This window comes from Passer montanus, unplaced genomic scaffold, assembly GCF_014805655.1.
Source record: "Passer montanus isolate IOZ18808 unplaced genomic scaffold, ASM1480565v1 scaffold20, whole genome shotgun sequence".
Taxonomy (NCBI): Eukaryota; Metazoa; Chordata; class Aves; order Passeriformes; family Passeridae; genus Passer; species Passer montanus.
In genome coordinates, this window is record NW_024366592.1 from 547,448 (window position 1) to 565,055 (window position 17,608).

At 36.5% G+C, this 17,608-nt stretch overlaps 2 protein-coding genes across 2 annotated transcripts in view; one reads left to right on the top strand and one right to left on the bottom strand.

Annotated features, from left to right (window-relative positions):
- PLCZ1 (phospholipase C zeta 1) overlaps window positions 1–13,307 on the top strand; it is a 45,465-nt gene extending 32,158 nt beyond the window's left edge. The window contains exons 10-13 of the mRNA XM_039708266.1: window positions 4,869–5,041; window positions 8,013–8,145; window positions 9,692–9,841; window positions 13,188–13,307. Of these exons, the coding sequence (XP_039564200.1) occupies window positions 4,869–5,041; window positions 8,013–8,145; window positions 9,692–9,841; window positions 13,188–13,270 (539 nt within the window). The 3' untranslated portion in view covers window positions 13,271–13,307. The remainder of the gene's footprint in view (window positions 1–4,868; window positions 5,042–8,012; window positions 8,146–9,691; window positions 9,842–13,187) is intronic.
- Window positions 13,155–17,608, bottom strand: part of PIK3C2G (phosphatidylinositol-4-phosphate 3-kinase catalytic subunit type 2 gamma) — a 247,493-nt gene continuing 243,039 nt past the window's right edge. The window contains exon 37 of the mRNA XM_039708330.1: window positions 13,155–15,674. Coding sequence (XP_039564264.1) covers window positions 15,522–15,674 — 153 coding nt within the window. The 3' untranslated portion in view covers window positions 13,155–15,521. The remainder of the gene's footprint in view (window positions 15,675–17,608) is intronic.

Here is a 17,608-nt window from a genome sequence, read left to right on the forward strand (position 1 = left end):
ATGATCATTAAGCTTAATAAAATTTGGAGTCTGTTAGGGGAGGGAAAAAAACGACAGTTTGATTTTCTGATTTTTTTTTTTTGCCAGGAAGAGAGGTGGTGAGACTTTGTATGCCAAAATTTTTACTGTCCGTAGAAGCTTGCTCTGTATTGTAAGGGAGCAAATCATTGTATACTTTTTATTTGTGGTAGAAAAAAAGGATTTATTTTCTTTATTTTTGGTCTGGTTGACCAAAGTCCTTGTGTGGGGTCTCACCTATTCACAGGTTTACTCTCTTTCTCCTTGAAGCCCTTCCCCCTTGTCCTGTCATGCCCTTGTAAATAGTCTCCCTCCAACTTCCTTGGACTTGTGGGATATTTCTGTAACTTTGGGCAGTGATGGATTGAGTGCAGCTGTGACCTGCATGTGAGAAGAAAGCCCAGACAGTCCATGCCCAGCCTGGAGTGCTGATGTACAATGGAAGCAGCATCCTCCAAGCCAAGCACATTGATCATCTCACAGCCAATGGCAGCATTCCAGAGCTTTGGGATACAGGCCTGTTTTCCATAGTATTTCCCAGGCTCTGTGGAATTCAGTTCAGATTTTGAATATCTAAGGCATAGATTTTTTGTTGCATTCATTGGGAGTGGCCCACTTTAAGGACACAGACAATTGGAAAGAGCTGAGAGGAAGGAAACAAGGCTGATAAAAGTGTGATATCTATTAAATCTCTTTAGATTCAAATGAGTGAGGTGAATCATGGAGATAGGAACATTGGCACTTGAGTGCTTTTTGCATATGATATTTTTTGAAATGGCATAAAATTCATACATTTTGAGATGCATTTTTAAATGGCAAAAAATGCAATTAAGTAATTCATTTTAAGAAAAAAAAATTGGTGACAAATGTGTCCTTATCCATTTTAAAATCTTCCCATTTGAATGGGAAAATACATTAAACCTTATGGTTGTAATATAGCTAATAGAACTAGGAAGCAAAGAACAAAAAAAAAAAAATTACAATTTAAAACTCCCACTAGGAATATTAAAAAGGCAGGATTACACACAAAAGATGTGCAGTTTTCCTCAACTGCCTTCAAATCATAGTCACAGTGCTCATTTTGGTTTTAAAAGCTTTTGATTTTAGTCTATAAATCAATTATATCTTGAAGGGTGGTGCTTATGGAATATGAATATTTAGAATGTCTTTAGTCTTGCAATTTGTGGTGGGACTGACTTCAGTTAACTGCTTGTGATACAGAGATTTGGGGTCAAAAATTGTATTGCTCTGTGTATTATGGAATAGTTGATCTTTTTTGGAGCTGGGCTATTTCTTACCTTCCATTTGCTATATTAAGTTATTTACACCTGGGGTTTCCTGGTGTAAATAAGTTAAGTTATTTACACCTGGGGTTTCCATGGCAGCTTTGGTGCTTTGCAACATGATTTGAGTATGAAATACTCTGATCTGAAGGGGATTTAGCCTCATGGTTCTAGGAATACTTGAATCCATTTCAGGTGCAGGAATCACACTGAAGAATTCCTTTGCTCAGGTTGTTCCCCAAGCCCAGATTTTGCTGTGCTGCTTTGATTATAAATCAATATTAAAAGGCTTTTGGTGCTTAATGAAAGGACTGAGGAGAAAGTTTAATGTACACAATGTTAAACTTCAGATGCCTTTACTGCCCCATGAAAACCATACATCAAGATTGTTTCAGATGGTTTCACTGCAAGCTCATTTAGGCTTCTTTCCAAAATAAACTGTCAGTTTAAATCTCTCTTCATACATGCATTAAATTCATACTGTTTCATAAAACAACAGTACAAAGGATGTTATTGACAGTTCTGCTCTTGAATTCAGCAAAGCTGAAATGAAACACTGGGTAGAAATTCAGGGTTGTTTGCAGAAAGATGTTGCTCAGCCCTTGCTGCTAGGCATAGCTTTTAGTTTATGATCCTTGCCATTTCTCAAGAACTGTTAGGGCTATAACTGCACCTGATTAAAAAGAAAAACTGTGCATCAATGCACCATAAAGCAGTGCCCTGGGAGGCCCCAAGCAGCTATGAACCCTGTGAACAGTTTTAGTAGAGGTTTGCATCTCAGAGAATATGACACAGAGTCTCACATCTGCTTAATCACCTTAAAACTTGAAATACAAAGAAACCAGCAGGTAAATTAAAACTACTGTTCCATATGTTTTTAACTTGTTCAAAGGTCAAATTAAATTAAGTGAAAACACAGTGCTCATGTTTGAAGATTTAAACCCATAATAACATTGCCCTTCACTTGTGTTGCAAAAGTAATTTTCCTAATATGATAAAATATAAAGTATTCTCATTTGCTTGTTGCTGTTGTTACATCAGATTTTCCTGCTTAGTCGCCTATAAAGCTTGGTAAATTTAGCAGTGGTCTCATTATGTGCAATCATGTAATTTGGTTCATCATGTGGAAGCTGCTATTTGAAGCTGACTCTTCAATGTGCCTAATTTGAGTTGCACTTTTAAACCCACATATTCTGAAAGTGTGGCCCAGGAATCACCTGAGGACTGAGAGATCCTGGGTTATCTGTGGTTCAGACTTCCAGGGGCCTCAGGGTTGCAGCTCTTGTAGCAACCTCTGCACAGCTTGATTCACTGTATTAAAATATGACAAGCATCACAGAGCACCAAATTTGGGGCTGTTTCTGGATGATGTGCTGAGTCATAAAAAGCAAAGTGTGAACCACTGCCAAAACCATACCAAGAAAATACTTACCTTGTTAAAAGAAGCCAATGGTGTGCAAAGGGCAGTATGAACACCCTGAAGTTTGATTTCTGTTGTTAAAGGTAAAACAGATTTCCTGTGTATATGCATATAAAATCACGTCTGCATCTACATTAACATTTAGTTCAAGGCAGGAGTGCATGCTGTGTTTTGCTGTTTTGGGTTTTTTTTTTTGTTTGGGGTCTTTCTAGACAAGGTTTCCAGTTGTTCCTACTTGCTGCATGTTGGTTCATGATGCAGAGCAATCTTAGCTAGCACAGATGGGATTCCTGTCAGATTAAATAGATGATGCACTCTGGGTGCACCTCATGTATTCCACCCATTAATTGGTTTTGAGACTATGGAACCAGGCTCGAGCTCCTCAGAAGTAACCCCACCAAAAACATGTGTAGTGCAAATATCAGGTCCATTGCACCAGCTGCTTCATTTCTATTTGTGTTACTTGCTACAGAACGTTTTAAAAGGATCATCAAAGCAGTGAAGGAACAAATAATTTTTGCATGAAAACAATTCTGTGTGTTTTCCACCTGCAATAAGTATTTTTTTCATTATGTCAAATGTTCATTCAATACATTCATATTATCTCATAGGAACAAGTAATAATGTCCTCTTCATGAATTATTATGAGGAGTCACTTGAACTGCTTAAAGTCTTCTTTTTTCATTCTTACCAAACCACCATTTTAAGTAAATGGCTTCTTATCATTCTCTGTTTAACACATGTCACAGGTTCATAATGCCATAATTCAGTGCTGATTTGACTTCTGCATTTCTGTTTTGAACGTGACAGGAAGCTCCAATGCACTGGAATAGGGGAAAATTTCATTAAACAGGTCTATTTCAATGTTGGCTTTATCTCATGAATTACAATATCCTGTTGATGAGAAATGTGATATTTTATTATTGGTGCTGCAGCAAACCAAAAATGTTTTGAACTGGAAAGGAAAGGAAAATCTGTCAGGCATATTCTTGCAATAATCACCAGTACTGGAGGATTAAACTCCAAGAGAGTGTGTGCTCACATACATTTAAGAACACTTTAAAAATTGCTTCTAGTTCTGTAAACTTATATTGCATTTTCACTGGGTTTTCTAACAGTAAATTAAACCTTCTTAATCTTTGGGTTGAGATGTTTTTGTGATGAATTCTGCACTATAACTAAGGTTGGATAAAATCCTGTGGTTTGAATTCTGCACCAGAACTTTGTTAACAGGTTTGGAGTGCGGGGTCTTGCTGCTGTAGAGAAACTAGGATGTGAATTCAGTTCTCATGGAGAAAAAGGATCTCTCATTTCACATGGTCTGAAGTCTAATTTAGAAAGAAAAAGGAAAACAGATATAACAACATAAAAATATATGTAGGATAACTCTTAAAATGGGTGAAGTTCTAAATAGTGCACTGCTTTTGTGCACAAATAATTAATTATTGAGTATGGAGATTTGGGAAGGGATTTTGAATGAGTTAGAGATGAGATTTCTCAGTTGTTTTTGATGATGTGATTTATTTTCTTTTCTACTTAGATAGAAAAGATGAGTTCAGCTCACATCTTTATGGTTTAGAAGGTTACAAGACTCCTAGTTATAAGACTTTTTAAGGATTTACTGATTAATAAAGCACTGTTAATAAGGATATTTATGTTTTTGACCTAATCCTTTAGTATTTAATCTTATGGACTCGTTACAGTGTAAACTGGAAGCTTTCTTAGCCAATCATGTTATGACATATAAACTTACAGTACTGCATTCTAAACTCCTTGTTTACCTCTGTAATTATTTTTATTTTTTCTATATCTTAAAGTCTAAAACTCTAAACTTTCTTCTTAATGTGTGTCTGCTTTAAACTACATTCTCGCTTCTAGCACCTAAGTTTGGAAACTTTTTTCCAAGGTTTCAAATTAAATGCTGTGTTTAATTCTAAGCTTTGGCTTACAGGTCCAAAGTTCTGAGAATTCTTTACATTCCAGATTCCAACAATTGAGTATCACTTAATTTAAGGGAAATTACAGGACATTACATATGAATTGAGAGATATAAATACCTTAAGCGCATTCGCTTTTTTAAAAATATTTGTTTTATAAAGTGTTATCAAACCTAATTCACTAAAACCAATATTGATCTAATTTTACAGTGGCCTTAAACTTCCAAACACCGGGCACACACATGGAATTGCAAGAAGGAAAATTCCTGGACAATGGTGGTTGTGGCTATGTGCTGAAACCTGAATTCCTGAGGGATCGCAATACCACATTCACACCCCGAAATGTGGGACCATACAGCAGACCAATGTCTCTGTCAATAAGGGTAAGATTACTGAAGTGTTGCTTTGTTCCATGCAAATGGGAAAACAAAGGTTATGTAATTCAGATGCAATTGTTATCTAATTTTTTTTCCATTTTATTCCCATTCCTGTTCATTGGGAATTAATGTTTTCAACAAGAAAGGTAAAACATACAGTATCAACTGCTGCTTGGGTGCTTTCCAATCTCTAGCTCACTTATGTTTGCTAAAAATATGTAAGAGTTCAGAGCCTCTAAGAATCTGTAAAAATATATGATTTTTCATGATGCTGTATAAAGAAATGTGAATAATGGAGCTGACAAATGGACCAGTTAATGGTGCTTATGGAAAGTGAACTGAAAACACAGAAATCAAATGTGCACTTTGGGTGTTATTTCTTTCAATATCAATAATACCACATGTGCTATTATAATGCTAATCGACAAATGAAAATTTTTAAAGATAAGATAGGAAGCTTTATACTTCTTTTAAGTCTCATTATCTTCCTATGCATATATTAAAGACTATTTATAATCCTAAAATGGTATAAATAAGTGTGAAAGGAGGGATGAATTAATAAGCCTTTGAATTATTTCTACTTCTCCCAAATGATAATGTGATTTACATCCCAAAAATACTGGAAATACATGTAATTTACAAATAATGGTTAGAAAAGCCTTTTTTTGAGATCAAGCAGATTTGTTATAATTGTTCACTAATTAGAAAACTCCCTTTTCCCAATGAAAAAGTAATATTTCCGATTACAAAGAACACCACTGGCATAAATGCTATTTAATTAGCATAAAATTAGAGTGTAATTGCTATTTTGTTTCTTTCAGAGTAATAAATAGTGGAGATAAAACAATAGTTAGTGACAATTATAAAATACTTACATAATGCACGCACCTAATCAAGAACATTTTAGTGTCCTGACAGTGAGCATACCAATTGTGAAAAGACATTGCTGGATGATTTCATGCAGCCAGGCAAATACATCACTTATTTTAGCCCTAATTTAGATGAAGCTGGAATTAGGATGAGGATAAACCCTGAATTGTAATGCAGGAGACAGACAAAATCTTTGTCAATGCAAAGGAAGTGTCTGAGCTTGGAAGGAGCTGGAGAAGAGAAGGGGGCAGTGTTTTAGACTGAGGACTTTAGACTGAGACTACAGGCTGCTAGAGGAGCAATGGCATCCCACTGGCTGAGGGACTGGAGGGCACAGAGAGCCTCATTCATAGTCAGCAGCAAAACCCAGGAAATGGTGGTTGAAGACAAAAGGAACTGGGAGCAGAAGTCAAAGGAAAAGCAGCTTCTGCTGGAAAAGTTACTAACTGGATGAATGGAGAAATGTCTTAACAGAAAGCAAAGATATAAAACACCAAGGGGGCAAATCTGAATGAATGAATGAATGAAGATTCTGTTAAGCAAAGATATAAAACACCAAGGGGGCAAATCTGAATGAATGAATGAAGAACAGAAAAGTCATATAGGGTCTGATTTTACTGAATTCATTATCCTCAACCTGATGTGCCACAATTCCCATCAAGAGGCATAGAGCTTTTGAAGCACAGATAGAGATATTCAAGGTGCTTCGTAGTCTTTTCAGCCTAACAAATTTTACACCTCTCTGCCTCACCTTGGATCTCAAAAATGGATGGGATTTATGGATTTGGGTCATAGTGTGCTTAAAAGAACTCACTCTTTTCCCACCCCAGGGGAGACTTAGACTGGCTCTAGCAATGGGTCATGCAAGCCTTGGAAACAGCACTCAGGACATGGCAAGGAATTTCCCAGGTTCTCAGTGGGCAGCCCATCAGGGATTGCAAAGCTTTTTGGTGAAGGCTGTAGCTATTCCCTAAGAAGACAGGGCATCAGTATTTGCCAAGCCACTACTCTTCAATATTTCAGGCTAGAACTTCTCTTGGAGCAAGGTGTTACAGAAAATACCTCAGCAAAAAAAGTTTTATGTGTTTTGATTGTTTGGGTGGTTGACAGGGGAATAAGAAACTCTTAGTCCTGAGACCAGGATCAGGGGTCATATCTTGCAGCTGTGTTTTCAGGCTTGTATATCTCTCTCAATACATTTCATACACTGATTTCTAAAAAGCTGATTACTGCACAGATGTTTACGCTTTCCTAGGTGTCCTAAAATATAGATAGAAAGCAGACAAAGTTGTGACTTTCAGAAATCCTTTCTTAGGCTGGGTGCCAGATTACAGGGCAGTCTGAGACAAAATTTCCAGGTAGCTAACTAAATTAAGGAGAAAAACATCAGGAAGCTCACCAAATGAGTTTTTTGTTACTGTGCAAGAGATGAGGCACAGGTGAGGGAGTCTGCTACAAACCCTGTAACACAATGTTGATGTCACAGTGTGTCTTGATGCTGATCCACTCCCCACAGATTGGAATTCACGAGCTTGATAGCAGAAAATGTAAAAATCACTGTAGACTGATTCCTCCAACATTATTATTTTGCATGGTAACAAAATAGAATTTTTATGTGCAGCTATTGAGTAGAAAACCCTGAAAATTATTGTTTAAAATATGATATCAGTTTTATATATATATATATTTATAAGGAGGGCAGTGAAACACTGGCACAGGCAGCCCAGAGAGGTTGTATCTATCCCATCCCTATAACCATTCAAGGTCAGTTTGGACTGGGCTTGGAGCAATGTGATCTAATTAAAAATGTTCCTAAATATATAAATACTCATATATATATATATATATATATATATATATATATATATCTCCTAATATATATTATATAAATATATACCACAATATCTATAAAAATAATCAGCAAATTAAGTTAGATGGAATCCATATTCTTGATTCCATTGTATTTAATGTGTCGTTAATACACCAGTTTATGACTGGTATATACTTAAAGTAATTTCTTATGAAAGTTATTTCTATTATGGCTACTATATGGCTGTGGTAAATAGTTTATTCTTACAGTTATTTCAATGCAACTTTAATTTTCCAGCTGATCAGTGGCCATCAGTTACCACCCAGTGCCATGTCGAAGACCAACAAAGCTGACCCCTTGGTGGAGATAGAAATCTATGGTGTACCAGAGGATCAAACAAGAAAGAGATCTAGTGTTGTAAAAAGCAATGGTGAGCATCACTCTGATTCTCTTGGCTGTGAACAAAGCACAACAACATTTCATAAGGAGTCACCAACTCTGCACCCCAAGGAGTTGTTACAGAAAATGCAATTATTTCTCTCTAGACTAGCATCTCCTGGCACAAAACCTGTAGCAGAAGTTCATGCTGTGTGCCATTTTTCTAGACTGGTAAATTAAGGAAGCACAAACTCCTAGCTGGGAGCACTCTCCCTTTCTAAAGGAAGACAGAATTTTTTTTGCACACCGCTGTGGGCTCATCCTGGACAGCAGCTCAGCCCCACAGAGCTGCTTGCCTGCTCTCCCCTAGCTGGATGGGAAGAGGGCTGGATGGGCCAAAATGAGAAAACCCATGGATTGAGAAGACAATTTAATAGGTAAAGCAAAAGCTGCTTCAGACATAAGCAAAAAAACAAAAAAGGAATTCATTCACCACTTCCCATGGCAGGCAGGTGTAGAGCCACTGCCAGGTAAACAAGGCCTTGTTATGGGGCTTTGTGGTTACAAAGACAGACACTGTAACCCTGGATGCCCTCCCTCCCTCCTTTCCCCAGCTGTGAGCATGCCACCATTGCTAAGGGACATCCCTTTGCTCAGCTGGGGTCAGCTGTCCCACTTGTGTCTCCCCTCAGTTTCCTGGGTACCCCCAGCCCCCTCACTGGGATGGGGTGGCTGCTTTGCAGAGTGAAAAAGACAGAAATCTCAACACTGTGTAAGCCCCGTTCAGCAACAGCTCAAACTGGTGTGTAATCAGCACTGTTTGGGTCAAAAATCCAAAATCAGCACCATAGGGGTTGATATGAAGAAAATTAATCATATCCCAGCTTAAACCAACAGACAAATTGGTAAATTTAGACTTTTTTTCTTAAGCAATTACTGTAACTTCATCACTTGTCTCATTTGAAGTTTCTAGTAGGAGTAATCCCTTAATTGCTTGACAGGTGAAGTGTGTACTCTTTGTAGCTGTCTTTGAGCACTCCCTTATCTTTATAATATAGATCTTCTTGATGTCTCAGACTACAAGTTCCCTGTGATCTCCCTTTTTCTGTACCTCTGTCTCCTATTCTTCCTTTTTCTTTTTTTTAGATGGCTGCTGTTTTAAATCAGCCCCTGAATTTCTTTTCTCTGTGTGAACATTGCTAAAGACAAAGTAACCCCTTCTGTTCCACATTCTTTTTTTGTATTTCTAGTCAAATGAGTGTTTTACTTTTACTACCTGAATTTATTTATTTCCAACACTGTGAAAGAAGAAATTTTGGCAAAAGCATGAAACTGCTATGGCTATAGGAAAATTTAGATTGAGCAGAACTTGTTAACCTGGCTATGCTTGGCCTATTTTGCTCTCTTTTAAGGGATGACATCAACTTTTCTCAGGCTTTTGCATCATCTTGTTATTTATTTAAATGGGCACAGATATCTAGGGAAAAAGAATGACTCTTTACCAGTTCAGACTAGTGATAGCAGGTACAGTAATTCAGTTATTGAGTAGAAAGAAATGAAGTTGCATTTTAATCCTGTTTCTTTTCTCTTTTCATTAGCTTTGTGTCCTAAATGGAATGAAACCTTCTCTTTCAACATCCAAGTTCCAGAGCTGGCAATGATACGCTTCTGTGTGGAGGATGAGGTGTCTCTGGTCAACAAAGAATTCCTTGGCCAATACACTTTACCTGTGACGAGCCTGAATACAGGTAATCCTTTTATGTGAACCACCTATAACAGCCCAAAATAATCTGCAACACTGCAAGCTTTTATGGTTACTGGAGCATTGAGAGAGTACAGCATCATGCTTGTTTTCTAGAGGGTGATTGTGTAACTAAATGAATACATGGCACTCGTTTTTTGAAATAATTGTATTCTCTGAATGCAAATCCATGATGTTGAAACGAAAGCAATATTAATGACAGGTGATAGTTCTCACTGCAGTATTCCATTCCAGATGGAAACTGCTCAGGTGGTATTTAATTCATTGCAAGAAGTGGGACTAGTCAGAACTGCTATGAAGGCAACAGTTTTCTGCACTTTCTACTCAGATAAGTTCAAAACCCAATACCAAATTAAAACAAAACAAACCACCACAACTCCCTCAGGTAACCTATCTTCAACTTTTTGGAGTGGAGAACAATGATTATAAATTAGACAAAATATGGCATTTTTCTTGCTGGAGTTTCTTTTGTTAAGCCAGTAGAGTTCTTGGAACCTTTGTAATGAATAGGCTGCACATAAAGAGCAGACACAGAAGTCAATAGGCCAAGGAGAAAGGCTTATGTAAAATGGCTGTTTACTACACTGGCTTTCCAAAGCTACTTCTGACAAAACAAACAGCTTTTATTAGTGAATAAAGATGGGAAAGCAAAACATTGGAGCTGGCAACAGGCACTGAGCTATTTTATTAAGCTTAACAGGATTTTAAATGGCTTTTTTTCCCTCATGTTTGGAAGCCATAAAGCTGCTTGTGATTCTTAGTTGAGGTTGAGGAGTTATACAAGAACAAAGACATTACTCTTAGAGCTCAGTTGTTTTTCTACAACATAAACTTTTACACTGATAACCTTTTACTTTCCTTTTATTTGTATACTTCTGGATAATGAAAGAAAACTCAATACACCAACTCACAATATCTGAGACAAATTCAAATATTAGGCAGTGTTGCTTACAAGTGCTTGTAAAATTATTAAGGCTAATTAAGGCTCTTTAGATTCAAATTTTCAGTGTGGCTTAATGTCTCTATAGGATTAATTTTGGTCACAAATGAGGTATTCATATTTTGGAAAAGTAAGAGCAGTAGATTTTTGAGGAAATATTTCCAGTGGAGTAATTCAAAATGCTAGGGAATGAGTTTAGGTACAAAAACTATAATTGATGTCAAAAAAATTGCCCCAACCCCTACTTAACAGAGCATTAAAAAAAAGTAATTTGCCATCAGGATGCCCAGCCTTATTGCAAGCATTTATTACAATGCTTACCATTGAGACCTCTGAAACCAGGTCTGGAAAGATGGTTTTGCTTTAGATACCCAAACTCTCTGAACAGTGATATGGGAAAATAACGCTCTTGCAGAGGGAGTCACAAGAAGAAGAAGACAAGGGAAGAACTGCCTAAAATGCTGAAGGGTGAGCTAGGATTTCAGTCTGAGCACTCCAGTTGCTTTAATCTGTGCTACAGGGCTGTCCCTCAGTCCCTGGGATTTGTATCCCTGAGGTGTCCCTGAGGGCAAGTTGCTTCCAAAAGCTGAGCAGTGCTTCCATATTTTTATTTTCTTTGTCAGGCAGTGGGAAAAAGTTGTGCCATTTCCTCCCTCCTCTGCATTTTCTTTTGAAAGGATTCAAATCTATATCCACACTGCCTTCGTTTCTCCAGCAGCAGACTCCCACCTACTTGTAGACTCCACTGGGGAGGAATGTTTGCTACCCAGCTGTAGCAGAATTTGATTTTCCATGTAGTGATTATGTAGCTGTACTCAGAGGGGCTGAAATTAAGAAAAATTCTCTGCCTGGGTGGTTAAAGGCAAATAGGAGGGAGATCCTCTGTTACAGTCCCTGTGCCAATGAATCTGCCATGGAGAGTGCTGATGCAGGACAGGAACTCAATTATTACCTCTATTATCATGGGATCCAGGTGTAGTTAATTATTTAATGCAAATTGGAGCAATTTCAATTAAAAAAAAAGTTTTACTTCTCTCAGGACACTTTGTAGGATATTCTGTAGGTAGGGGCTAGGACACAAGTCTTCAGAAATTAATCTTAGTCCTTGAAGCGTATCTTTGGATAGGAAATCAACCCAACCTTCCACATATTGTGTGCATATCTTTAAAACTGATCTCAAATGTAAAGTGTCTGAAATCAGCTTTAATATCTGCTGCCCAGAATCTGAACCTTAAATACCAGAGGAATTTATGTGCAATATGACAGAACAAGGGGAAATGGCCTCAAGCTGTGCTAGGGAAGGTTCACTTGGACATCAGGGAGAATTCTGTCACTGGAAGGGTTGTCCAGCATAGAAAAGGCTGCTCAGGGGTGGAATCACCATCCCTGAAGTTGTTCAAGAAACAGCTGGATGTGTTGTGACTCTTAGTGCCATGCTCTGGTTCACAAGGTGGTGATCAGTCAAAGACTGGACTTCATGATCTTAGAGGCCTTTTCAAACCTAAACAATTTTATGATTCTGTATAAAAGAAGCAAGAAATTCCACACCCAGGTAAATGTGGGCCCCAAAAACTCCACAGGCATCCAGACATAGCTAAAGAGGGACTTTGAAAACTGCAGTTTTGAAAACACAGATACCGATACAAAACAGACTCACTTAAAAAACTGGAGTTACATACACATAGATAGAATACAGAATATTTTTTAATCAAAAGTGACATTGCCTATTATTATGAAATAATGGAAATTCAGTCATATAAAGCCATACAGGCTGGGGCTTTGAAGAAGAGATTGTTTTGTTTTCTATGCAGGTAAGTGAATTATGTTTGAAGCTTCTCCAAATGCTTCAACCAACCAGATAAATATGTAGTTTCTAATGGCATGACTTATCTCTAATAAAATGAATTACTCATGTGAAATCAGCTTTTAAAGATGTCATGGCAGAAGATGTTACACTTCACTTTTTTCTGCCTCAGCTGGACAGTGCACAGCTGCCGCAACATTGTTCTGATGGCACTGCTGTTTCACACGCTGATTTCATTTGCTACCAGGACAATGTGTGCAGCACCTAACCTTGGATGTTACACTGTAACCTTTGCCCATCTTTAAATATCACTGGGCTAAAACTCTTCCATTTGAAAAAATAGCACATCCTGAAAAACATTGGAGTTTTTCACTCTGTCACTAAAAAAACCAGAACTGAAATACTACATACATACATATATATATATAGCACGAATGGTGCTTAGGTCCTGTATAATTTAATTTTATTTAAAGAATGATTTACAGAATCATTAATTATGCCTTATTTGCATAGATGATCATAAAATCACTCCGTTATGATATCTGTGCTTGTGGTTAATACACTAATAAGGTGTCATTATATTTCCAGGTTACCGTAACATTCCGCTGATATCCAAAGACGGGATCAAGCTGGAATCTGCATCACTGTTTGCTCATGTCTGGTACTATTAGTGATGTTCTGCAGAATAAATTGTTCTGGGGGATTGTCCCCTGCTTCAATAAAGTAGCATGTCTGTCTTTGCAACAGCCCAGTGGCCTGATTCCCAGACTGGCACATTCTCAATGATTTTATGAAGCCAGTGGGACTTTTATGGAAGGTGTATCCTGAGTAGGGGCTACTGTCCTTGGCCCTGCTTCTATTTTTCTGTAGGATAATGAGTTTCAGAACACCTAAGGAGCTTTGAAATGCACAAGTGTTGGAAAATCCCAGCTCTACAGAGATAGGGCAACTGAGAGGTGTTTTAAAAGATTTTACTCCTTTATCATTCTTGTAGAAGGGTGAGACATAAGAGATGTAAAATTCAACACCATTCTATCAGAAGCCACCTTATTTCCTGCTATATTGACAAGTTTCTTTGATATCAAACAATATTGCTCAAATTTGTAGACAGTTCTGATAATACATTGTAATGCTCTTTTTATTTATTGCTATTCTAATGCTGTTTTATTTAATGTTGCTCTAAGATGGAAAATCAAGGCATGTAGTAAACAAGGGTTAGAAAATGTCACAGGAAATAGCACTGTTAGAAAATTGCATTAGAGTTTGAATAAGGAAACTGAGACAGTAGACTAAGAGGAATCTAAAATCAATAATGAACTGTAAGGACAGGAAATTTGGTAACTTTGTAAGGTGGCCTCTGTGTGTTTTCTGTCTTTGAGTGACAAGGCACTTGATTTGTTTCCCAGGAGAGCCTACAGCATAAAATTTTGGTATCCTGATCTTTGTAGTGATATTCTGTCTAATGTCCCTTGCATGTGGTAAATATTTTACAGTTTCTTACAGTTCTTAATAGACTAATAATATTAATATTAAACAGAGTTCCCCTCGCCTCCCCTTACTGAGGAGGATCTTAGTACACAAGTTGAACTGGGGAAAGAATTTTCAGATAAAACCTGATCAAGTCCATTGGTTTGATGCTGAGAAAAACTCCAGCTTATTTAATTTCCTAGCTAACAGTCCAAGTCCCACTCCAGGAGCTTTATACAGCTTTATATTCAGAAGACTGATTTGTGAGTGTCCTTTGGGAGAAGAAGGCAATTACCTTCACTTCTGGGATTATTACCCCTCTGTTGACCACTTTTCCACCTGGTAGGACAAATGTCAGATCTAGCCAGTATGTGGTAATTTAAAATTTACAGCAGATCTGGTCACAAATCAACACATCTCCTGTGCCTTAAAAATGTGCCCCTGGCCCTGGAAAGGTTTATTTATGTGGTCAGTGGGTCTGGCAATAATGGGCAGTTCACTGTGGCTGCTCACATGCCAAATACTTAAAGATGAGCTTAAGTGCTTCCTCAAATTAGAGAAAAGCAGAGCCTGTAATTAGCATCCGTGAACTTAAAGGAACACTCATGTTCATTATTTAATAGATAAACATATATTTTATAGCCCTGAGGTCTATTCAATGCTTATATTGACTTGAACCCCTTATGCAGCACAGGAGTGCAATGTGGGAAGACTGCTGAACAAATATCTGTGATATCATGATCTTAAATAAATCCCCCACTGGAAGCTCACATTCAATATATTCTCTTTATTCATTAATATTAGCTTCTCCCTCCTTTTTTCTTCACACAAATGACCACTTATATCTGCCTTTTGGATGTCAGAATGAAAGAGACAATTATATATATTAATGACAAATTAATATCCTGGATGAAATGTTACATTGTATCAAAACTTTTAAAGTTCTTTAAAAAACAAAGTATTGATTGGGTAAGATTTAATGTGAAATTTTCTGGGCATCTGAAATACATATGAAATATATAAACCATCCCATGGTTTTCTGAAATCACATGCAGTGATGATAAATTACAGCATTATCAGCAGTTTCAGCACAGTCAGTGGAATTAATGGGCAAAGAATGAGCCCCCACACACTGATGTGCACAGAATTCAGTATTTTTACAGTACTGTTTAATATTAACAAAACCAAGCCCTTTATTGCTGTCATAAGAACTTTCTGCATGTTCTACAAGTTCTTAGCATGTGATAAAAGCTCACACGGGCAGGAATCTGTGGCAGGAAGATGGTAACACTTTTAAGACAATAACTTTATGGTTAGAAATGTTAGGATATGTGCTCATCTCATGTGCTCATGAGATGACTGCTTATTCTCAAGGGCAGCTGAGACAAAATGTACCGTGGGAAATGGGATAAAGAAACATTAGTGGGAAAATAATTGAATCATCTTGGAGAACATTTAAATGACACTGTTTCCCAGTGGGTACCACTTTTCTTCATTGAACTGGACACTGCTCAGTTGAATGTTAACAGCTCCCACGAATGTTCCTCTGCTTTTCACAACCAGCTTCAGCACACGGCCTTGGAGCTCTGAGACTCTGTCATAGACAATCTGAAATCATACACAGTGAAACAGGAAAAAAACATCCAACTTTGTTAATCTGGGTGACAGGCAAAGCACTTCAATGCAGCACTCAGGATGATGATTAATCCAACTTTGTGATAATTGCTTTAAACTTCCATCCAGAATAGTAACTTATTAACCATCAGCCAAATTCACTTAACTTAGTGAATTTACCTCAGAAATACATTTGACCTTATCTCGTTTATATAAAGAGATTCTACCTTAGAATCACAAGCTTAGGCTCGTGAGATCTGATTATTTTAAAATAAATATTATTATTCTTTTAAATTATTGAATTATATAATAATTATTATCTACTATATAATCATATACTATAAATAATAGTATATAATATATCTTATGTAATTATTGTATACATCTAATATATAACATATACAATATTATATTATGTTTTATATAATATACATCTAATTTTAAATATATATGTTATATATTAGATATATACTATATATTATACAGTATATATATGATATATTATGATGCACACACATATCATTTTAAATATATATGCTATATTATATATACTACATATTATACAGTATATATATGATATATTATGATGCACATAATAATATATTATTAGATAATATATAATATATTATATATACTATATATAGTTATATATTAAATAGTGTATATATATGTACACTAGATAGACTATATATTATATATAGTATATAGTCTACATATTATATAGAATATATTATTATATACATTGTATATTGCATAATAATTATTAAAATATTATTTTAAATAAATCTGGTACTTGTCTTGAACAATGCTTGAGAGGAAAAAAAAAATCAGTATTCATAATTTTCCCTGTAAAACTGGAAAATATTGGACCCAGTTTAGCAAATGTAGGTTACTAAATTTAAGTGTTTCTGATACTCCAGAAGTGCTGTTGATACTTCGATAGACTATATATTATATAGTATATAGTCTACATATTGTATAGAATATTATTATATACATTGTATATTACATAATTATTAAAATATTATTTTAAATAACTCTGGTACCTGTCTTGAACAATGCTAGAGAGGAAAAAAAAAAAATCAGTATTCATAATTTTTCCTGTAAAAACTGGAAAAGATTGGACCCAGTTTAACAAATGGAAGTTACTAAATTTAAGTGTTTCTGATACTCCAGAAGTGCTGTTGATACTTCTCAAAATTAATGAGATAGTAATTTAGCATCTCTTAAAAAATTACTAATGCCTATAGATTTAAAATAGCCTTTAAATTATCTTAATGCTGTGAGAACACATTGGGATTAAATATGAAATTATAATGGTATATTTTCTGAATTTAAAAAACCCCTAAAAATCTGGAGCAATAGCCTAACAAGAGTCAGCTGCACTCAGAACAGATTCCCATGCTTCAGTCTCTGCATCAATAAAAACTGCTGAGTGAACTGCCTGGGAGCTGATAAAATGTGAGGGAATACTCACATTTATAGTGATAGTGCAGGCCTGAAAGTTAAGCTCCCTTCAGAGAAGTCCATTTAATCTAAAATTTGTATGGCTGGAAATGTTTTTGCTATTTTAGTTGCAGTGGAAAAACCACTTTAAATTTTAATCTCTTTATGCTGTTTGAAAAGCAAACGTGGTAACATTCTCTCACTTCAGGAGAATGGGAAATTCCAACTGCTTGAAAGGCATTTGCCTGCTTGGATTTTCCATGGGATCTGTACCTAAGGCACTGCTGAGGAGGAGGAGGAGGAGGAAGGGCAGACTGAGCCCTTCCAGCTTGGATCTCTGTGGGCTGGACTGATGAGCCCTCTCTTCCAATTGCAACTGCAGGAATTTCGCAGGGAGCATGGAATAGACAGGACACCAGGCAACCCTCACATAAAGAAACAACAAGACCAAGAAAGGTCTTGCCAGGGGATTAACATCTCCT